The sequence below is a fragment of the Nesoenas mayeri genome (assembly GCF_963082525.1).
Source record: "Nesoenas mayeri genome assembly, chromosome: 8".
NCBI classification, from domain to species: Eukaryota; Metazoa; Chordata; class Aves; order Columbiformes; family Columbidae; genus Nesoenas; species Nesoenas mayeri.
In genome coordinates, this window is record NC_137554.1 from 9,657,648 (window position 1) to 9,680,945 (window position 23,298).

At 37.1% G+C, this 23,298-nt stretch overlaps 1 protein-coding gene across 1 annotated transcript; it reads right to left on the reverse strand.

Annotated features, from left to right (window-relative positions):
- Positions 1 to 900: 900 nt before the first annotated feature.
- On the reverse strand, positions 901 to 15,322 carry ODF2L (outer dense fiber of sperm tails 2 like; the record flags this gene model as incomplete). The annotated part of the gene is made up of 13 exons (XM_080348685.1): positions 901 to 1,038; positions 2,043 to 2,168; positions 2,792 to 2,954; positions 3,041 to 3,162; positions 6,481 to 6,585; positions 7,732 to 7,842; positions 8,389 to 8,524; positions 10,018 to 10,127; positions 11,406 to 11,591; positions 12,978 to 13,094; positions 13,781 to 13,852; positions 14,088 to 14,150; positions 15,275 to 15,322. The coding sequence occupies 13 exons, from the start codon at positions 15,320 to 15,322 to the stop codon at positions 901 to 903; spliced, it is 1,497 nt and encodes a 498-aa protein (XP_080204811.1).
- Between the last annotated feature and the right edge of the window lie 7,976 nt (positions 15,323 to 23,298).

The following is a 23,298-nucleotide window of genomic DNA, read 5'->3' on the forward strand; positions in this document are numbered from 1 at the left end:
AAATATATATTATTTAAATACACATTCTAAATTACCTATAACTTATCTGAATGTACTACTTTTCAAAAAAACATATCACATTTCTGTAAGCATATATCTATAAAACAATTACGTTCTTAATCAGAATTGAGTTTTGTATTAGCTCTGCATCAGCTGAATATTTACATGTGTTTAACATGAGGCCTAAGTCAGTTTATGTAGTTCAGTGAACAGCAGCTCTTGTACTCAAGCACAGGTAAATAAATACCTTACCCAGAGCTGTGTCACCATGAAAGGGTATATCACCACATTCAGAGCTGAAAATACAGCTATATCTAAAATACTTCCCTACTTATGTTTGTAAAATACTACTATGGTATACTCCTACCATAACAGGACGGAGGGAACCAAGGCTGGATGGGGCAGCCGTGTGGCAGCAGCTGTGCCATGCAGTTGTGTGTGCTGTACCGGTGCTGAGCTGCAGAGAAAGGACGGGAAGGGAACTGAACGCTCTCTGAATTTCTGCCTGTCTTCACAGGATAGATTATCTTGGGCAACTAGATATATACAGTAACAGAAGTATAATGACTGATAAATATATAATTAACAATTAAAATATGTAAATTACTGCACAATCAGTCCATAGGTGTTCTCTTCTCCCATGGGAATGGAAAGGTAATTTTTGACCATGCACCTTTACCATGGAATAAAAGGATGTACACAAGATTTTTGCATAAGTGACCAGCCAGTAGGATATACAGTAATGACTGACCTGCTTTTCCCTGTCCACAACAGAAGTTTTCCTAGGGAAGAACTAACATTACAGGACTCAATCCTGCAAAACACTGTAAGGCCTCCATAGCCTTGCCTCTAACAAGAATTAGAGCCAAATCCTGAAAAGTTTCTTCATTATTAAATAAACTAAAGAATTGAGCCAAACATTGTTATGTAGGAAGCTTTCAAAAACTGCACATAATTCTGGATGCTCTGGTTCTTGTTCTCTGACTTCTGTAGGCTGTTCTCCAGCTCTTTCAAATGCACTTCATGCTGCTTTTCATTCTAAAGACAAAAGAGAAAGCCAGTGCAACTTAGAAATCAAATACAAATCAATCAAAATAATAATGCAAGACAACTAATACCTAAATTTTTATCAGCCTTACCTACCTGTAAAAGTTTTCAGATGCTCTGTAAAAGTGAAGGTCCCAAAAAGGCCTCAAAATATTGAAGCTTTATGTTCAGTCATGACCAAAATGAACATGTTTGAATAGGCGAATAGGCTTGTGATCAAAAAAAATGCCTAGGAACATAAAAACTACCCTTCCGAATTTTTATCAAGAAAGATTCCTAGCATCTTAAATCTGTTATGGACTTGGCACTCTCTCGTGTTGATTATTCAAGGAAACAGCTGTTACTGATCTCTGCTGCAACATAATTATTGATGCCCATAGTTCCTTATATAAAAAAAAGATGATTGACAGCACTATTACCTGTTCATCAGTTCCACACCTGATGCTGAATAAGGAAGTATCAACAGATCAAAACCTGGGCATTGAAAGGCTTGACACTTTGAAAAATCACTATATCTCTTTTGTTACTAACTATGTTTATGTGCAACATCAGTATATAAGCTGAAAGCTTTTCACAAATTCCAGTAAGATCAAATTCTTGTAACCAACTCAGGGAACAAAAAAACAAACAAAAAAATAACTACTAAGTCATTATGCAACTGTTACGCACCTATTCAAATCTAGGTACACTTACTGAACACGATTAATCTCAGAGGGAAATTATAACTTCATACATTTTTTGATTGCTGCCTTGCTGGGAAAACTGAGTCAAATAAGAGATGTAAACTCAATATTATTCCAGTGAATTATTTAGACCAGGCCTCTGTTTAGTCTATTAGAAAGGTCAATACACAAAGTATATTGTTAAGTTGAATTAATTTGCTGTTCCCGAAAGCGAGTATCAGCTCTATTAATAGTGTGTTTTTCAGTAACTTTTACTGTAAATGTTGAAGAGGTAAGTCATTTCTTAATATAGAAACAGTATTTATTACTCACATGGTGAAATGTGCAGAGGAGCTGATTTTTCTCTTCTTGCCCCTCTCTCACTTCAGTTTCAAGAACAAACATTTTTGCCTGAAGGGCTTGTTCTTTGTATGAAATTTTTTCCAGTTCTTCAGCTACCTGTAATAGCAATGAGAGAGAACTGATGTATATTTACTTTCACTTAAAACCCAAACCAAATTATTTTCTTACACTTTAGCACTGGTAAGTGACAGGATGACAGAACAGGAAATAGAGCTATTCCCCATGCACAGAAATTAAACAAACCTGGGAAATATTCTGGCTAAATTTGAAAGACATTTCAATTTGCATCCCTTCTACAAATAAATCTTTCCTTAATATTGAAAGTGTGCAGCTTTCATCTAAAATAAGAAGGGTTTCGACACCTATTCCAAAGAAATTAAGGAAAAGGCAAGATTAAGCTTTTGTTCAGAAACTTTTGCCTGATGTATGGGATTTAAAATTAGGTGGTTAAAGCATTTTGATATGTCTCCAAAAAAATGATAGTGAAATGCTGGTTGACTGAACTTCATCATTAATTTCAACTGGATCTGAATTCCACAAGAAGTTGAATTGTGCAATTCGTATTTAAACACGCAGAATTTCCAGTAACTTTTCAGTATTTCTCCCTATGTGCAAAATAACCTTGTCCCATCTTTTCTTCTCAAGCAAATTTGAGTTTAATGCTATTTAAAAATAGAAAACAGTAAACAATATTAAAAGATGCATTAAATCATTGATACCATTTTTTTCCCTTCTTCCAAAGCAGATTCCAGTTGTCTGGCTAATCCATTATATTCTGCAATTTTCTCTTCAAGCTGCAATTTACTGCACTGAAGACTATCATCTTCTTTTTTGAGCTGACAAGCAAGTTCTTCATTTTGAAGTTCCATCTTTTCTAGTTGCCTTTACACAAAACAGATCAATGTATTGTCATTCACTATAGAAGAGAAGTGTAGGAATTGATTGCAGTCAGATTTTTTAAAAGTTACCTTTTAAGATCTTCATATTTCTTCTGAATGTCATGGTTTTCTTTTTCTAAGGAATGACTGCCCAAGGAAGTTATACTGTATTCCTCCTGTGAAAATGACAGTTTGTTTCTAGTTGAAGAGACCTAATGACAGGATATTACAGAGTAAAGTAAGCTTGTCTAGCAAAATCCAATCAAACAATTTAACCGTAATTTCAAGTAAATATTATATTACATTCAAGTAAACATAATCTTGTATTTAAAACAAATAAAATAGAGCCAAAGTAGCAGACTAAACTTTGTATGAATGCTTTAAGACTGAAAACCTGCTATGTAACAAAGTGAAGTCCTGACAAAACCCATATGCTGCCCACACAGCCTTGTGCATTAGTAGATGGGCAGGTCTACCTCTATGTGAACTTTTAAGCTTTAGATTCCAGCAAAAATAAGTTCCTTCACACTCCAGTCACAAGAAGCATCAAAATAATACCTCATATATAGAGAGTTATCACAGAAGAACAGTGTAGCACTGGCAAAGAATTTCAGAAAGTAGTTAATATCAAAAAGAAATCAAGTTCATTTAAAGAGCTATATCAGTAGCAGAAACTGAAGAAAGCAAGAAGCCAAACTGTCCTCTCCTGCCCAGCATCCAGACTGACAAACTCTTACATGTTTTCTTTTAAATCTCATAACACTGGTGATGTGATTATTGCTCTTGCTACCATCCATGAAGAGCAGATTAGCAATAAACAGCCACATCACCAGCCTGCTGGCACTATTATTTAAGGGGTAACCTCTATCATTCACAGGACCATCATGAGCAGTTCCTACCCATGATTTGAGCTAATCTGGCTGGTTTTGCTCATAGGAATTACAAACTGTTCAGGTAGCAGACTGGTAGTAGCAGAAACCTCCAGCAGAGGGACAATAAACCAATGTCCTGGTCCAGCTGAACCCAGAAGAGGGTTTGGTCCAGTTCCACATGGTCCAGTTCCTCGAAAAAGAATTTTCTGACATTCTGATCATAGAATCTCCAAAGGATGTCACTAAGACTTAATGCTGAAAGCTAGCTGCCGTTCCACCAGACTAGTGATTATATTCCAAATTACTTCATTACTTATACGTTTTTTGCATTTATTCAACAAGTTAGATTAAAATTATATGTATAAATTTATAAATGCAGCTCAACATTAGTTGTTGCTTAAGTAGTTTGCTAAGCAAAGTTGGATTTATGACCTCATGAGCATTCCTGAAAGGAGTATTTAAAATGATACAAACAAGAACAGAATTTCATGCTGTAAAGATCATCTTGACAAGAAATCTTAAATAAAATGAAGAGCTATTTTTTAATAAGCATCTAAGTCTATAGGGACACAAAGAGTCACTCTATTTCAGCTCAGGTTTTCCCATAGACACAAGAAGATTAAAGCTTTCCTACCCTACTGATTCAAACAAACACCTTTGTCATTTGTGCTGGCAGAGTATTCTCTTCTAATTCAAAAGCACATTAAAAAGAACAACAAAAAACCCAAACATAACCCTGCCATTGAAACTGGTGTCACATAAAAAAAAACAACCGAGGAATATTCATATGCAGGCTTAAGAGAAAATACAAGCAGGAGTGCTAAAATATTGCTGAAAATAGAAACGATGCTATTAATATATATTCTTAAAACGTTATCAACCAATATAATGTAATAACTAACATGTTAAAGTTATACATCATCAACAATATAATTTGACTGAGAAAACACTGTCTGTTTTATAAATCAGTCTTTAAAAACAAAATTAATAAGGAACGAAAATATTCCACTAGATACAAACAATAACTAGACTTGCACAATTATTTTCAGGGAAGAATTCTGCAACACATCTCAAGACATAAGTATTCAAAAGGATCAAGAATATACCCACTTAAAATATACAGAATCTAAAAGTAACTAGTCTCTTCACATACTGAATTCATGTTAATATAGTTGGCAATAGCTTTATTGGCATAATGCTATTTCTACAGACGGAGCTTTTGATATATGAAGCAAATAACAAAGGAAACCACGCAACTGTCACACACACTAATAGGAAAAAAATGTTCCAAAAACCTTCTTCCACATAATTTTCTCATTTATCTTTAAAAATCAGCATGTTCTAAGCACCTGAACCTGCAGCTCCCTAAGGGGTTTGCATTTCTGTGCATGGATCCTTTGCCAGGACACAAGCGTTTCCTGATATCCTTGCTGCTATTCCTCAGCTGCTTTCAGCAAGTCACAAACGCATTCTAACCCCTTTAACTCAGCCCCTGTTTTGTCCCTCACCTGCAGAGTGGCATCACAGGAGAAAAATGTAAAACCATAAATTAATTGTTGTAATACTTAATGGCTTTCCATCTAAGTAATAAATCTGAAATTCCACACAAGTTGCATAATGTCACCTATTTTATAAAATACCAAAAAACTTACAAGTTCACCATTAGAGAAATTTCCATTTCTGACTATATTTCATTAAAGACTCAGTAACACTGACAATGAACATTTACAAAATTATGCATCTGTTAGCAGTTCACCAGGCAATACCCAAATTTTGACTTTATTTTTATTGCAATATGTTTTGGGAGATGCCATAAAGACACACTAAGCAGCTTAAAGGAAAAATTCTGAGTACACAACTAGTGCAATATTTGCAAAGACAGCAACACCTAATGCCACCTGAAGCCAAATACAATGCTGTGCAAATATTATATATGGGATCGGGAAATACCTTTCTCTGTTCTACAATTCAGCCATGGAAAAATAAAGTTAGTATGAAATAAAATTAGTATCTAAAGACGTTTCCCTGTGATGACTAATTCTGTTCTCTAAAACAGATCATTGCAGGCAATGCATATCCAGTCCCTGCCTCAGCTTTATCACTTAAAATAATATGTATTTTGATAAGCCATGAAACTGAGGAAAGTGATCTTCCTACCAGTTTTGTATTGTTTTCTGATGCTTAAGAATGTGCTGTGTTCCAGTATTCAGCTCCATCTGCTGAAAAACTTAAAACTAATCTCCATATGGATTCTCCAATTTAACTGCTAGTTAAAATAAACAAAGCAGTCTTACAGTAGGTTTTCTTCCCTATGCAACTTTCATAGATGTTCTGTCAAGAGATCTAGTTTTAAAATCATCAGCAGCAAAATCACATTTTTAAAAGTGATATAAGAATTCTAGAATTCTAAAATAGCAGCACAATTCCTTAGTCATTACTCTAGGAACCATTTCTCACCTGTTTCCAATGGTGTAGTATCCAAAAAAACCACAAGCTCATAAGTAAGAGTTAGCAAAGCATTAAGTGAATTTTAAATTATAGAGAAAAAGAAAAAAGAGCCAGTACCTGTGACTTCTAATAAGTGGGTCACAATAATGTAGGAAAGATCTATGTCCTACAGAATTGTTTGGGAACATGCTTTATTACTGCAAAATTTACCTCATCTACTTCTAAGCAGTTGTTTTCTGTTATTCTTTTGTTTTCATTTAAGACTCTTTCACATCTGGATTTCAATTCTTCCACTGCTATTTGTAATTTTTGTACCTAGAACATAGATTTTCCACATAGATTTGTAAGGTGTTTCTTTCAAATACAGAAAAGATAAAACCATTGGTATGAAGCATAAAGGAAAACCTTTGATATTTAAACAGAATCTCAATATTTGTCATTATATGAAGTTATTTATTTTCATTATCCTACTCACCACAGCAAATATAAAAGGGTAACCAGGTAAAGAGCACTCTGATATCAACATTTCCTTTTCCACCATGGAGAATGAGCTACAGTTGTGCTACAAGAGCAGCCAGCATGACTCACCCCTCTCTGCCCAGATAACGAGCATCACCAGACAGTTCCCATCTGGAGTCACCAGAGCAATGAGCCAGGGAATTTCATCCCACTCACTGCTTTGGGCTGGCTGTTCCCTGGAACTACATCTCTCATCTTAAAGCTGGCACCACTTTAATTGTGGTGATGCATTCCACAGACAAGTGCTCTGGTTTTACTTACGTTTGGTATCATGCCTTTTCTCTTGCCAATGATTTTAAAAGGAGATAAGTGAGACTGTCAGTGAGAGAGTGTCTATACTATAGCAGAAATACATACAACTTTGAATCAATATGTTCTAAAATTTCTTCTCTGTGATTAAAGGCAAATACAAAAAATGAGTTGATAAAAAGCCCATTTTAAGCTTATTTCATGTGTTTTTCTGGTATTTTCAATGTAGAGCTACCTATGTAAATAAAAAGACTCTTACAACAGTCTTTGAATGGTGGTTTACTGTTCTTAGGAATGTGGAAATACAGATATGACCAAGGAGAGGTAAAATATCATTGGATGTGTCCACTAAAGGCATTAGACTCAAATTTTACTCTTAAAATATAGTTTACTGGATTGTTAACATGTATCTTAAGAAGCAAATCTTTTCTAAGCAAGTATGCAATTAGCTCTGTTGGCTTCAATGAGGTCTGATTGGGCTTCAACAAGGATTATGTGTACTAGGAATAGCGTGGAGACTATTCTTGGATACAGTTTGTAATGGCATACTCTTCTGTCATCCTCAATGTTACAACAGCATCATAATCACCATGACAACAAATCTGGTTTATTACAAACAAAACCTTTATCATTTCCTCAAAACTCCTTACAAATTTAAAAACCATACTCAAACACTTCAAACACACTACTCACCTGATTTTTATACTGTTCAACAGGGTCTCCCTGCAGCTTTGCCTGTTCTTGGAGATTCAGCAGTTCATTTTCAACAGAAACAGTACTGCTTTCCAATGTAGCAAGGGAAGCCTTGAATAAAACATCAAAAATATAAGAATTGTAAGAACATTATTAAAATAACACAATCTACAATACATATTACTAGCAAGAGTGACACAATTATTTACCCTGCCAAACAAAAACGATAGCCCATGGTTCATTTCTCGGCTCATGAGAATATTTACTTTGGAGGATAAATACAATAGAAAACCTGTAAACCCTTTAAAAATTGAAATGAATGATTGAGCTAAACCCAGTTCTTTAATTTAAAAGAAAGTTTTACAAACACGAAAATATTATTTCTAGTTAAGCAATTATGTAGCAAGTGACAGTAAAATAAAGGGCATCCTGGTTAAGCATATAGATGGTCAGACAACTCTGTCCTTAGCTTTACCACAGATTTCTACAGATGAATTGTCAATGTCTCTTTTTCACTTTGTGTAAAAAAATACATGGCAAAATTTATTCTACAGGTTTGGGATCCCTAGACAGAAAGCCAAAAGGGAATTAATGTGGTAACTTCATTAATGTTTCAGAAATGTAGAGCCATTCAACAATGATCTATAATGATCTCACCTTTAATTTTTCATTTTCGAGATTAATCTTTTCATTTTCGGAGTTAACAGAACCTAGCTTTTCAAGAATTTCCTCATCTGAGTTTCTTTTCCATTCCTCTTTTCTTTTCTGGTCTTCCAAAAGGCTTGTGATCTGCCTTGTTAGATAGGCAAGAACATTTATATCATATATAATGCTTCCAAAACTCTCACTATGCAAATTAACTTGTACCTTAACACATATGCCTTCATTGTTCTTATTTCATTAAACAAAAACAAAAGGGGGGGCGCAGAAAATGCAGATACGAATCCCAAGAAAGCAGTACCTATTGAAATAAGAAAATAAGAAACTATACAAAAGAGTGTTCCACCAAGGAAGCAGTCCTGGCTTTATTATAAATAAATTCTTTACCTGTAACACCCAAGCATATTTCCAAGACTATGCACACACATACTGTACAAAATGGAATTATATTGAATTTATAGGGTCTATCAGATACTGTCCTACTGAGAACATTCCATAGCTAATTTAGGAATGGTACTTTTCATTATTAAAAGCAACAAATTGTTCTGCATGCCTCACTGTTTGCTTTTAATGATAATGAAGTTAAACAATGAAATTTTTGCTGTTTAGTAAGTCATATAGAAAGACAAATAGAAAAAGTCTTGTTAGAATGGTACATTTTTGGCAGACTTGTATTTCCAGCTAGAATAAAACCAGGAAAAAACAGCTGGAAGCAGAAAAAGTACTTCAGGAAAGTATCATAGATGTTTCCCTTTTTTAATTCTTTCCTAAATGCCTCCTTATATACACTGGATCCATAGCGGGCTAGACAGATTTCTGGACAGATATCTCGTACATACACTCTAGTTACATTTTAAAATACGCTGAAAATATTTTCAGAAACATCAGATTTTCTGAAACATAAACAAAAGAGCCAAGCCAATTTAATTTGAGCTGTTACATATTTGAGCATGAATCGAGTTCCATTGTAAAATAAACATTCTACCTCAGACCTAGCATAATGGTACCTAAAGGTAAAATGGTAAAAGGATATTTGTCACTGTCTGCCAAAGAAAATGGCGTATCTTTCATGTACATTAAGATTTGACCACATAGTTTGAACAAGGTTAGACAAGTTTGTGTTGTTCTTCCTTACAGGAATAAGCTGTTCACACGTGCATCTGAGAGGAACCCTTCTCTGTCCTCTAGTAGGGTGAGACATGAGTGGAACAGAAATAGTTTTGCCATCATTAGTCCGAAGTAGAAACTAGAAGCCTATGAACATCCTTTGATACTGCAGTAGACCCAAGGATTAACACTCAAGATGTTGAATCAGTTATTAAATAAGTGGTTCTGAGGAAGCAGCAGAGTGCCTACCAGCAAGTTCAGGCTAATTGAAGTATGCAGGGAAAAGAATATATTCCTTACTTGTACGAGGGAATGTAGTTTCTAAAGAGTTACAAAATGCAGCAGAGAGAAGGCTAAAAATCTTTAATTCCTTCCAGTTTCCAGTTTCTAAAATCTGCTCAGAATTTTCAAATATGAATACATAAACTTGTTTACATTGTCAATACTGAGTACTACACTACTAAATACCAATATTGTGTGACTACAGGAATAAAAAAATAGATCAACACTTTAACTTACTTCTTAAGATGTTCTTTTTGAATTTCTAACATTGTCTTTCCTTCAACCATTCTATCATGCTGATTTTTCCAGAGGTTGGAAGCTGACAATATCTCAGTTAGTTTGACTTCCTAGAGGATACAGGAGTTACAAACTATGTAACAAAAGAATGCTGCTGAAGAACACCACCTAGTTCTACAAATTTTTCTAAACTGAAGAGCTACTTAATATAAGATTATTGGACCTCATTAGTACCAAGCAATTTAAATTTTGTCTTGTCTCAAAAAAATAAACCAAGCTACCCAAATTAAAAAAAAAATAAAGTCTAAATAAAGACTTGCTTTCAATGCAGAGAAATCATTAAACACTGGCACCGTACATCAGCTGTAGAACACAACATTTCAAAATTTGAGATCAAAATATCTTCTTACCAAAAAAAATATTTGTCTCCAATACACCTCTACTAAATCAAAATTACATAAATTAATACAAAAATAAAATTCTGTCAAAGCATTTTAAGAGTAAGAAATAACAGCTAGGTAAGAAATGCAGAGTTGGGTAAAGTCCTTCAAAGAAGTATGTATAATTAACCAACATCTACTATCTTGAGAGTATACCAGGTCTTCAGTGGGCAAAGAAAACAACAGTGTGACTACAAAACATCAAAAGTTCAGGGGTTATTTGTTATCTCTCTACACTGCTAATCGTACTTAAAGATCTGCTACCATCTTCTCACAAAGATCAAAGAAAACAACAAAAATCTCCACCTTATTAACCATCTCCAGGTATACTACCTGGAAAAATATGTGATGATAACACATTTAGGAGTGTGAAAGCCTACTCTTCTTAGGAAATCTAAATAAGGCAGTAAAGATCTCAGCACAGTTCTGATCCACCTGGCCTTTTTGAACCACTACCCACTGTAGGGATATGCAGGGCAAGAATCTAAGGAACAATTTGGATTAAGGAAGGTTCAGAGCAAGCAACTTAGAGAACTAAGTATCTACATGAGTTGTCCTACACTGATAAATAAGGAAAACAAATACTTCAGACCCCACTCATGGATTTTCTGTACTTCTGACATGAGTCAGTCTTTGTGCATAAAGGTCCAACAAGAAGATGAGGAGAGGTGTAACTGAAAGCAGCTTAGACTTCTCTCACTGCAAGGTGAAGTGTAAAACCTCATGGCTTAAAACATTCACTGAATTTTAACAAAACAAAAGCAGTGAATGTAGTAACAGCTCACATTTCACTTAGAGCAACCTTTTTCTTAATTAAGGAGAAAAAAATAAAAGACATACAAAGACACTACAAGCAGCCATCTTTTCCTATTTCCCACAGGCTAAAGTTTCCCAGTTGTGCAATTTAAAACAATACAGCACAACTTTGCTCACAGAATAGTCACTCACATGTTCTCTTATTCTGGAGGTTAAATTTTCCACAAGTGCTTCAAAGCATTGAGCTCTTTCTTTCTGGAACCTGATTGTTTTTTTCAGAGCAGTCTTCTTTTGCTCACTTTTTGCCTTTAAGGCTAACATCTGGTGCTTGTATTCACCAGCTTTAAGTTTCCACTCTGCTATTTTCTTTTCTAGAGTCTGAAACATAATTAAACATCAACTCTTTTCAAATTCTATGCCTTACAGACCATCTCATGACATAACACTATAAAACCCCCCAGATAAGCAGGAAACAGTTTTCACGTTTAGATGCTTATAGGGCACTTAATAAACAAAGGTGTGACTTGGTGCTGGTGGGAGAACACCTTAAATAACTAGAGTAGAAAGAAAAACTGAGTCTATGTATGCACTTCTTTAACTGTTGGTACAAGTAGAAAACTGTTATCCTCTGTTCTAGCCGCAGGAGGTCACAATCACACTAAAAGTGCTTTGGGCATTATACAGTGGCTGAGGCAAATGCAAATTGGGAATTACTTTCATAAAAGCAATGCTAAGCTTTTGCAAGCTTCTGCCCAGATATGAACAAAATCATCACCAGGATTTAAGCTAGCAACTGACTTCAGCACTTTTTGAAGAATAAACAAACAAAACTTTATTTAAAAGTTTGAATGAAAATACAGTTGCATATCAAGATACTTTATCTAATGAAATTGTTGAAATTCTATGATTGTACTAGGTAGAACAATAAAGCAATTTTTATTCAGAAGAAAACATGAGGTATTTAGACAGACATAGACATACGTGACTTTTTTGAAACTGACTTCCTATAGCTTCCTTAACAACTTCAAATGATACATTTAATAGGGGATGTATGCTACTAAAAAAGTTTGGAAATTAGAAATACATTCTTTTTTAGCCAATGTTTTCTTATTCATGCCTATATTCTTGACAAGTTTCAAATACTGAAATCTGAGGCCACATACAGCCTCTATCAAATGATCTCTTCCATGGCCCGTTCTAAAGCCAGTAACTGATGCAAATGTCCAAATTTACCTCTTGCTTTTTAGGACAGAAAATGGAAATAATTTCACCTACCTTAAAGAAAGTGAGGTTAGGCATTAGTCTTAAGAATTTCTCTTTCAGTCAGCATTAAGAGGATTATTGATTCCTTCATAGTCAATAAAAAGAAACAGGTGGTGATTCATCACCCTTATCTTAGAACAGAAACTCATCCTGCGAACTTGCCTGTTTCTTTCTATTGACTATATGAAGACCACCTCGGGATTGATATCTGTCTTCTAGATAGCACAGTCAGGCAAGTGTAAATGCTCCTATGTGTACTCAGCTTCTCTTCAGCAGAACTGTTAGTAAGCATAAATTGAAAAACAAAACAAAAAACCCTTGCAAACTGTTCAAAATATAAATACTAATGACTTTTACTGTCTGGGATTTTTCTTTTGCTAAGAGTTTGACCTCAAAGAATACTTTAAGATTTAACTCTCGAATCAGAGTTAAACTCTCACCACCAGTCAGGCTTTGCTAATTTTTTCGAATAAACTGAAATACAAGTAAAAATATGCTGACCTGTATTTTCATTTTTAATTCATTGTTTTCCACTTCTTTTCTCTGAATCTGACATTGCAGGTGAGCTTGTACTGCCTTTACTGATCTTGACAGGTTGTCTTCTTTCTGTACATTGGCCTAAGAAAGAGAAATAAACATAAATCTATTTGTCAATGCAGATATGCTATATGATGCAATCTATATTCTTTGTACTTTGCCACAGTTTCTAACTGAGATTTGAATGTCCTCAAAAGCTGGAAAAGATAAAACATGTTCTACAAGTATATTTACAAGCGGTAATTTGTTACTATTGTTATTAATGTTAAACAGAAATCATGAACTTGAAAGAATGTATGTATAATTAATGCCTCATATTTAATCTGACTCTTTTACTCTGTATTACTTCATTATAAGTACTTTTTCCAGAACTATTGTGAACCTGATTAGCCATTAGTCTAGATCAGGGGTGTCAAACTCATTTTCACAACAGGACACCTCATCCTCGCAATTGCCTTCAAAGGGCCGAATGTAATTTTAAGACTGTGTAAATGTAGGAGTAGTGGCCCCTGGTGAAAATGAGTTTGACACTCCTGGTCTAGATGTAATGCCCCTCCCTGAAACATGGGACACCAGTGTTAAGGATAACCTGTATCCTTAATAGGTTTGGATACAGTCTGCATCATTTTAAGATATTTCTGTAGGAAAAATCTTTCAGGATTTTCCTTTTTTTCATAGATAATTGCCTTTCTCAACATTTAAAATTTGTAAATAAGGATCTAGTATATTGGAAGAAAACATTCATTCCAACAGTAGTGGTCACTCACTTTTTCAAGCTGAAGTCTGGATGAAAGTTCTTGAACATGCTTCTCCTTTTCAAGTATTTTTCTCCTGAGATTCTTCATGGAGAAACAAAAAACAACAAAGGCATTATTTCAATTTCTGTGTACAACAATGCAATGGTAATGCACACTGACAAACAGTTCAGCTGTAAAATGAAGATTCCATTTTGAGAAGATAAACCACAAATACACCCACTTCGCCACTGTCACTTGACATTGTGTGATCCCATGACGCAGCCATTTCAGATGTACAGCACGGAACCAAAAGAGACAGAAATCTTAATTTACTTACAGTATTTTGGGTTTCATTTTCACTTAACTTCTGCATCAAAGTGTCAATGTTTTTACTGTTTAACTGCAAGATAGAGGCAGGAAACATTAAAAAATTACTTCCAATTATAATTGATTTAGGTTTTTTTCAATGTTTTTTAATTTGGTACAAACAATTTCCTACATTTTCAGATTCACTACATATGAATGCAAAAGCTTATATATTCACGAGCTATCTAGAGTTGGTGGTTTAAACCCTAAAGATTCAATTTATTTTGTGCATATGACTTCATAGCTGAAGAAAACAAACCAAGGTCGTACCATACAGCAATTTCTTTATTTATTTTAGCTAAAAGGACTTTAAATACCATAAATACTTCAGTGTTGTTTAAATATGCAGTCAATGTTTTTACAACTCATAACATTTTAAATAATATTTTTAAATCACCCCAGGGTGATTGATGCCCTCACCAAGCACAAAGTTACTTGTTTACTCTGCTCAGTGCTCCACTGACTACTCATTCTTTTTCAGAAGTGGATTGTCTTAACATCTCTACCCACCAGGACCCGTTTCTACTGCTTTCAGCCTGTGCCTGGTGCATTTCCACCAAAAGGGTTTGTCAGACCAAGAGTTTATACTCTTATATCCATATCTCCTGAACAGAATTGGGAAAATGCGTAACAGAATTTGGGAAGTTACCAACTAAAAAAAAAAATCACTTCCTCACAGGATCAGAACGTAGACTGCTCTGCTTCCAAGGGTTGCTATAAGGCAAATAACTATACTCAAAATATCTATTTTTTTATTTTATTTTATACATTTTTATATATGTGTCTTATTACAGGTTTACATTTCCTGGCAGACTTCAATTTGTGTAACACAATGCAGGTTGCTGCAGCTTATTCTTGGTTACAAAACCAAACTAAGTTCTTGCATTTAATTACTTTTAGTGAAAATACTATTTTGGAAGACTGAGCATCATATATCATTTATACCAGCAAAACTACGTAAGCAGAAAAGAACAAATGAGAATTTTTCCATAGTTTCAGGATACCATTTTTATGTCCAGTACTCTCACCCATTTTTTGAAATATCACCTGCTTCCCATCTGTAGCTAGGAAGTATGTTTTGAAATATCTGGTTTGAATTTGTCAACAACGTAAATAAAATTTAAAAAGTCAAGCTTAATGGCAACAAAATGAACTTGCCTCGGTAGCAAGAGGTAGAAGAAACTCTTCCTGAAGATCCAAGTCCATACAGTTACATACAGGTAGAGGTGAGGATGAGTGCCTTGATGATGACATTTTAATGCTGTCTAGCAAGACACTAAATGTTAACATATATTGGTGTTCTGTGAATCAGTAACTGAAATGTTATTGGCACCCCAGCTTCTTGCCACTAATTTAGTGTACCAGATCAAGTAAAGCCCAGTCTCATCAGAGATGTAACGCAGTTAATGCAACTGAAATCTTGCACACATCTTCATAACTTGCAGCAGCTTAAGCAGCACCGACTTTGTGCACAAATTCACACGTTGGGTGAACTGAAATCAAACCCCTCAAGGCCAGACAACTGAATGCACACGAAGGAGGGAGCACAGCTCGCAGCTGCCATTTCCCACTGCTGCGCTCCCTGGCGCGGCGGGTGCGGAGCGGAGCGGAGCTCCAATGCCGGGCTCTGCCTGGGCCCCGGCTCCTCTCCCCTCGCCCAGAGCCCCCGGCTGCCCGCGGCTCCTGCCCCTCGGGGGTCCGGCGGAGCAACCCCAAACTCCGCACCGCCTCCCGCAGGGCAGCCCCCCCTCAGCACCCCTTCCCGCGGGGCACTGACCCCCGGCGTCCCTCCGGCACTGATCCCCGCCTGCGCCCGCCGCTCCCGCATCGCCGCTGCCGCCGGGAGCCGTTGCCGGAGCAACCGGCCGTTGCCGCGGGCCGCTCCTCTGGCGGCGGGCGGAGGCGGCGACACCCCCCACAGCCACCCCTGGGGCTGCGGGCACTCCCCGGGAGGACCTTGGTGCGGACCGCCGAGGCCCGGGGAGGCGGAGGTGGCTGTGCGGCAGCTCCGGCCTCTGCAGAGCAGCGCGGGCCGATGGCCTCCGCGGGGCTGTGGGAGCAGCATCGCCCCCTTCCCCGAAAGAGAGGGGTCCGTGCGGCTTAGGGGTGAAGGGCGCTTCAAGAACGGGCTGTGTCCGCTGCCAGCCTGTAACGTGCAGACGGGGACGTGTTGATGCGCACTCAGGGGGTTATTTATAGAGCAAAATACACAAAAAACGCGGAGAGCTTCGGATCCTCTATTTGTTTTCTTTTTGGGTGTTTCCATTAATGTATTTCTTCTGAGGTTCGACAATAAGTATTCATGTGATCTGACTGCACATGAAGCTTTTTTTGCCCACACATTGTCAAACATGGTAGAAAAGCCACATTTTTAAACATAAACATATTCTGATGAAAAATAAACCAACTCAGTCAGACATCTCAGCTGTTTGCAGGAAATTTTTTAGCTCTTCAAATGAGGCAAAAATAGCTTTCATTTCTTTCTCTTCTACTAAGAAGTCATTAAATCCAGTTGCATTCCTTCCTCAACCCCATGGGTGAGTATAAGCCCTGTTTGTTCCCCTTTCCTAAGATGTGCATCTCCTGGGAAAGGGGTTGGTCCAGTTCCTAAATTGCTACAGCCCCTTCCTTACACTGCAAAATGGCCAAAGAGCAGGGTGAGGTCCCAGAACTAGGGCAGGTACCACAGGCATCTGTTCAAGACTTAGGAAATGGGATAGAGACCTTAAGAGTGGAAGACAGAGCAAGAGGACACATTGCAGAGTGGAGTTCCAAGCAAAAGGGTAGAAACAGAGAGAGCATTGTATTTACAAGATTAAGATAGCTTAATTTGTATATAGATGTTCCTTTCCAAGAGAAACATGTAACTTCAGTTTTTGACAGAATTTTGGAAGGCCCGATTCTTTATCTGGTTAAATTATCTCTTGGCAGTGACAGCCCATTTGCAGAAGCCAGTGCCACATGGGGCACAGGTGGGCTCTGGCCCTCAGGGTTTTGGCAGCACTTGGCCAAGGATGGACTGAAGGTGTTAGGTCTCTTCTCCTTGGAAAATAGAGTGTTCAGGGGGACCTCACCACAGCATGCCAATAATTAAAGGGCGGTTACAAAGAGGACAGAGGCACTTCCTTCACAAGGGGGGCTCTCTCTTCACAAGGAGCCACATGGAGAAGACAAGGGGCAATGGGTACGAGTTGCACTAGGGAAGGTTTCATCTTGATACAAGAAAGAAATTTTCTACAGTGAGAACAATCAGTCACTGGAACAACCTCCCCAGGGACATGGCAGAGTCCCCATTACTGGAGGTTTTCAAGATGGAACTGCACAGAGTGCTAGGTAATCTCATCTAGGCTCTCTTTTCCATGAAAGGCTGAACCAGATGATCTTTCAAGGTCCCTTCCAGCCTGGGCACAGCCTGCACACACCACCAAATCTAGGCAAATGCTGAGTAATCATCTGAAGTTTTCTTCTTTGTCTTTAGATCTGCAATATCAAATTTTGCCATTTGTTCTACCTTACCTTTTACATATCAACAGCACCAACTTTTTAATATTTTAAAGGAAATTTTCTACCTTTCCTATTTCTATACTTTCCACAGGTTCTGCTTTTTCTTTATCTAGGTTTCCCTTTTTTGTGTGTGTGTGTGGGTTTCAGTACTTCCACATAATACCATCTCTTAATGAACTTTACTAGTGGATGTGTTTTCAGATTTCAAATTCCATTTCCCCAAGTAATAATAAATGACATAATTTCAGTTCATATCAAGGCCAGAATAGCTGTCACATTTAGAGGAGAGAGACTCTTCGGAGAAGAGAGTCAGAAATCACAGCATTATTTGCTGATATCTGTTCCCTTAAATAGTTTTTAGGTCACTGAATGTCCATTTATTTAGAAATATTTCCTTTTGTTTGCTTCTGAAGTATCTTATTTTTCCCTAGAGTATTTCTGCTGCATATAAATTGTTTTGTAGGAACTATATCATACAATCAGAATAAAGGGGTTGCAGCACTGTTCCTGCAACTATTTCCAGAGTTATGTAAAAATACAACAGACCTTACATGGCCAATGTCCATGATCCAAGACAAGAAGACAAGTCATGCATTACCCTGCAGACACCCAACCCTACCTGCCCAGTGAGCAGAGCTGTAGTACTCTATTGTGTGGTGACACTGACATCTAGTGGGCTCCAACAATGCTTCCAATTTTCCCAAATGTTCCAAAAATCGGTTTCAATCAAAGTATCTCCCTCTGGCATGCTCTGACCCTAATTTCAGTGCATAATTAAATGCACAATCAAATATGAACAGTAGAAGGTTGAATCTAGTACTTAAGACTGGCTCTTACTCTAGGAGCATGAACAAGATTCATTTGAATTTGGAGCATCAGTTTACTGAGCTCTGTCTATAGTAAAAGCTCTGAAGAACTCAGTTCAATGCAGAATTCAGCACTCCTCCAAATATCTCTGCAAAAGACAGACAAAATTTCTCTCTCGTGCTTCCTGACAAGTGCAAAATGGCAGAATAAGACTGGCTGATTGCAATGGTTATGTTTGCGCTAACATCAGGTATGCTCAAAAGCTATGTGGGCTGTGGTCCTAGTCACTGACACGACTCCCACAAGCCAGTTCAGACCAGCTAGAAAAGATGTGAGTGTTCAAGTCAAAACCATAGAAGCTTTTTTCCTCAATATGGTCTTCCCAATTCTCTTAAAAAAGATTTCAGCTTCCAGCTTCCTACACAGACCTCATGGTGTTCCATGGAGAAGACAGGTTTAATTATTCCTGTGCCACATGTGGAGAAACTGTAGCACCAAGTGATAAAATTGCTTTCTCACAGTCATCAGCAGGGAAGTGGTAGAGCTGCAAATATACTTCCTGCCATCAAACTATCATTGCACAGTAAAAGGAAGAAACTCCAAAACTTCACTTATTCTCATAGCGGCCAGTTATGGCCTATAGAATTTTCCATACAATCTTCCTACAAGTGTAAGATAGACAACTTCTTCTAAGATAGACAGCTGGGGTGTGGGACAAAATCATTATCATGCTTGGATATCAAACTAACCCACTATGGCTTCAGGAAGCATGATATTGAAAGGACAAAGATCACAAAACCAACACATGATTTACTTAGTCCAGTTCCCTGAAACTTCAGGCCTTTTGCCTGCTGAATGTTTTGCCAATTGCTGCACACAGTCCTAGTACAACTCCGGTGTAAGTGTTTAGGGGAACCACAGCAACAGCTGCTGTAAGGACTAGTGGAAGTGTGCAGTAATGTGAAAAGGAGCATTAATTGCCACTCAGATAGCTGTAGATTCTGAGCGGAAGCGTGTTGTTGAGAACAGCTGCTTTCTGGTTCTGTCAAATCCAGTCCCCAGATTTTTCATGAAAGCCTGATTGTACACAGGCCAGGCAGCTGGCACTACTGATTTTATAATCTTTGCCTGGTTATTATCAAGCTAAGCTCACAGTTGTTAATGTTGGCACAGAAGCTATAGACTCACACACAAACACCCTTACCTATTTTAGTAAAAAAAGCTTTGACTATTAAGTGGAGATAAAATTTAATAATGTTTATTTAAATTGTCTCATTCTGCTCCTTTTATTTTTATGTCTTTTCACTACATTAATAAATGTTAAATCAAACTTACCTTCATATTTTCACACACATCTATTTTGAAAATCTGGTTCCAGGATTGCTGCTATTCTTCAAAGTATTAGTTGGAGTTCTGCAGTGTTGTGGCCGGTAATGCATTGCCAGAACTCTTCATTTCTCACGGTTTAACTGCATTAAAAGATGACATACATAAATATTCATAAAACTGTTGTTTTATGCAAATATATGCTGCAGTTACATAATAATGAGTGGGAAGGGGAATAGTGTACACACACATGGTAACACAAGATGTGACACATGTAACTTCATGTATTATAGAACTAAATATGTATGAATTCCAACATGAGTACTACGTTATTTGATTACACATGCTACCAAAACATGTTTGTTGATTGTCTTTGTTAAATCTTTGACTCCAAAGCCTTTAAACACTACCTTCTTATGAAGTCAGAAAGCAGTATTAGGAGTCAGCTTAGAAGCATTTCAGTTATAAGCTATTATTCTTTATCTAAAAATATTTTATTTTCTTAATTATTCTATGAACCTTAATATAATTTTGGTTGGTTAGTTGGTTGGTTTGGGATTTTTCAGCAAGTGTAAGTCTTTAAGGATATGGTCCAAGACCTACTAGCATCAAGGAAAGAACACTGGCAGCACTCACAATGGATACCCTAAATACTGGTAAGTGGTATCCAAAAGATTACTTTAAAATTCATGTGTTTTAGCATAATCATACATTTCTTAAAATTAAAGCACACCTTAATAGCAAGGTGAACATACAAAATAAAAATCGGCATTATCTATCAAGTTGTTCTGAACCACACTAAACTGTGCCAAACCTACAACATTTCTGCAAAGTAACTTTAAAAATGCTCAAGATTCCACACACTCTCAATGCTTTTGATTTTCATCAGGTTTTTCAAGAAAAGTCTAATGGCGAGAAATAAAACCTCAAGACTAATGTATTCACAGTTAAGACTGACACAGAAGTAAAGTTAGTACAGAGTTAGTAACACCAACAGTGCTGTAGTATCTAGCTATTCATCCTACAGATCTCAAGTTTCTTATCCTATTTTACAGTGTATTCAAATGTAATAATTCACTACAAAACTTCACAGCTACATGATCGAGACTTAGACAGACAAATGTAATGATCTAGAGAGATATAAAGGGCTAGAACTACATCAATTCTAACCACTGGGTTTATTTGTCTCCCACTTCAGGAAATTTTAATCAGAAACCCTCCAAGCCATCACTTAAATTATTACCAAGTTACAGTGTTGAAGTTCTTTGTATAAATTCTATTTCTGATCATAGGCAGGGATGTTCCAGAGTCTGTTTATATGCAACAGTACAATGTTGTAAGAGGTTATTTGAATGTGTCTCTCTAGGTCAGTATCTAGTTTGTAGATAAGCTCACAAGCTAGGTACGGCTCTCCTTACCTGAGACAGATGTATCCAGTTATCCCAAACCCTTCACAATATTTTTGGCTCTGAATAGCAGCTGTAGAGAGGGGCCACATTTCCTACTAGAACCAGGAATTGAAGCTTCCAACAAAGCAGGGCAGATAGCCTGCATGTGGTAATAATCTCTTAAAACAGGAATCTCCAAGATTCAGCTGTTAACATCTGAATGTCTATTCCTTCTAGGATGCAAAAAAAACTTCCAGAGTTTGTCCCAAACACGACGTTATATGCCTACATGGTGTGGAGAATGAGAATTTAAAGAAAGGCAGTAAGTCAGTAGTGTTTTAAGAGTAGGAGAATACTGTGGAACTCAGGAAGCAGGTTGTCATCCAATAAGGAGTTCAGGAGTTCCAGGTTGTCATCCAATAACAGAATTTATTTTTACACTGTAGGATAAAACAGGGAAAAAAATTGTCCAAACTAGGGCTTTATATGAAATATATAAGCATACACTGGAAAAGGTCTTCCTCTTAGGTAAGTATAGTAACCATTAGCCTGAAGAGTTTTCTCTCACTCACATTCTGACTACTTAAAAATATAATGAAAAGAGAAAGGATGTGAAAAGTGAGAACCGAAAAAACACATCCAATGCTCCATATATACCAAAAAGCCTGCCTACTAAAGGTGGAATTACCATCTCCTTAAGGCATTTTCCTAAGAAGTAGTACTGTTTTGTTTAGGGCTCCTTAGGAAAGCAGCAATTAAAAATAGGTATTCCAAATCCTACAAGAACACTCTAACCCACCGGCGCTTAAAGGATGGGAGTCTTCTTACTCTTCCACCCATGTCATGCCAGAAAGGAGAGGTATCTAACCATTTTTTGAAGGAAAAAGCAGTGTGTCAAGGCTGTCAGTCAATATACCACAGAAAGTAGCACTTTCCTCTCTGGCAAGTGAGGCTCACGTGCCATGGGCACAGTGCAAGCTTCAGGGAAGACCTAGCAGTATTTTGTTTTGGGAAGAGCTAGACTATGTTGGTTGTTGTCAGTTCCAGCCTGAACATATTGCTTGCCCAAGGCATTATTGGGGTACATCTCACCTGAGGTGGTGCCTCTGCCTCAAGGTCAGGCACCTCTGCTCTCAGTTGTTGGCACCTCTGTGTTTTTGTGGAACTCTATACATTGGAACTGCTGATGCTCGGTGCCAAAGAGAGCTATGAAGTGAAATAATTACATCTGTGTGTCCAAATCGAAAATATTTGATGTTGCTGTCTTTTGACACATCCTACACTGCTATCACAAGAAATCGTGATTAGCTCTTACATGATGGTGTAGTGCCAAGCATTAGAAACTCATTTTAAACTGATTGAAACAAACTTACCATATAGTGTTTACATATAAACTCTTTACAGCTGTCTATAAGTGAGACAATGAAAGCTGAAAAAGGTAAACCATATTAAGCAAAGCAAACACATAAACACAATCACTTTCAGGCCCTCTCCTTATCAGTACTAAAGGTACAATGGGAACTCCACACAGCCCGAGCTCTGTTTTGGTTTTAATTCCTGGAATCTGACCAGCATGTAAGCAAGATTGCATTAATTGTTACAGTTACTTCCTTCCTCTGGAATTCACTTCTTGTCATAATGCTCTAGGATTTCCTCTGACTTTATCAAATTTACCCAAACTTTACTTAGTATTTGGATTATGAGGTAAATTACTTGACCAAATGACCACCATCATTTGGTACCTGGGAGTATTAGTTTGTTGCTAGTGATGCTACATTGTAAATCCGTTCCCCAATTGCTAGTCTATGTCAAAGGCCCTTTCTTTTCCTCTTGAGCATTCGAAAATCCTGATGAGGAACTTAAAATAATGAAAATTACTAAAATTAGAGGCTATTTTCTTCTAATTTGCTTGATTGCTGGCATTAGGTCCTGCTACTGTACGCGAGGTATTTTCAGATGCTCCCTTTGTGATGCTTTGATGCTATTCTATAGTCGAGTCTAAACAAGCTCTTTTAATAAACAGCCTTTTTCTGAGCAACTTCTTAAAAATTCTTTCCAGCTTACATTTTCACGGTCTATCTGGAAACTGTTTTTCACGAAGACAAGGTCCGACTTACAAACTCCTGAACTCAGGACACAGGGGCGGGAGGGGGCCTT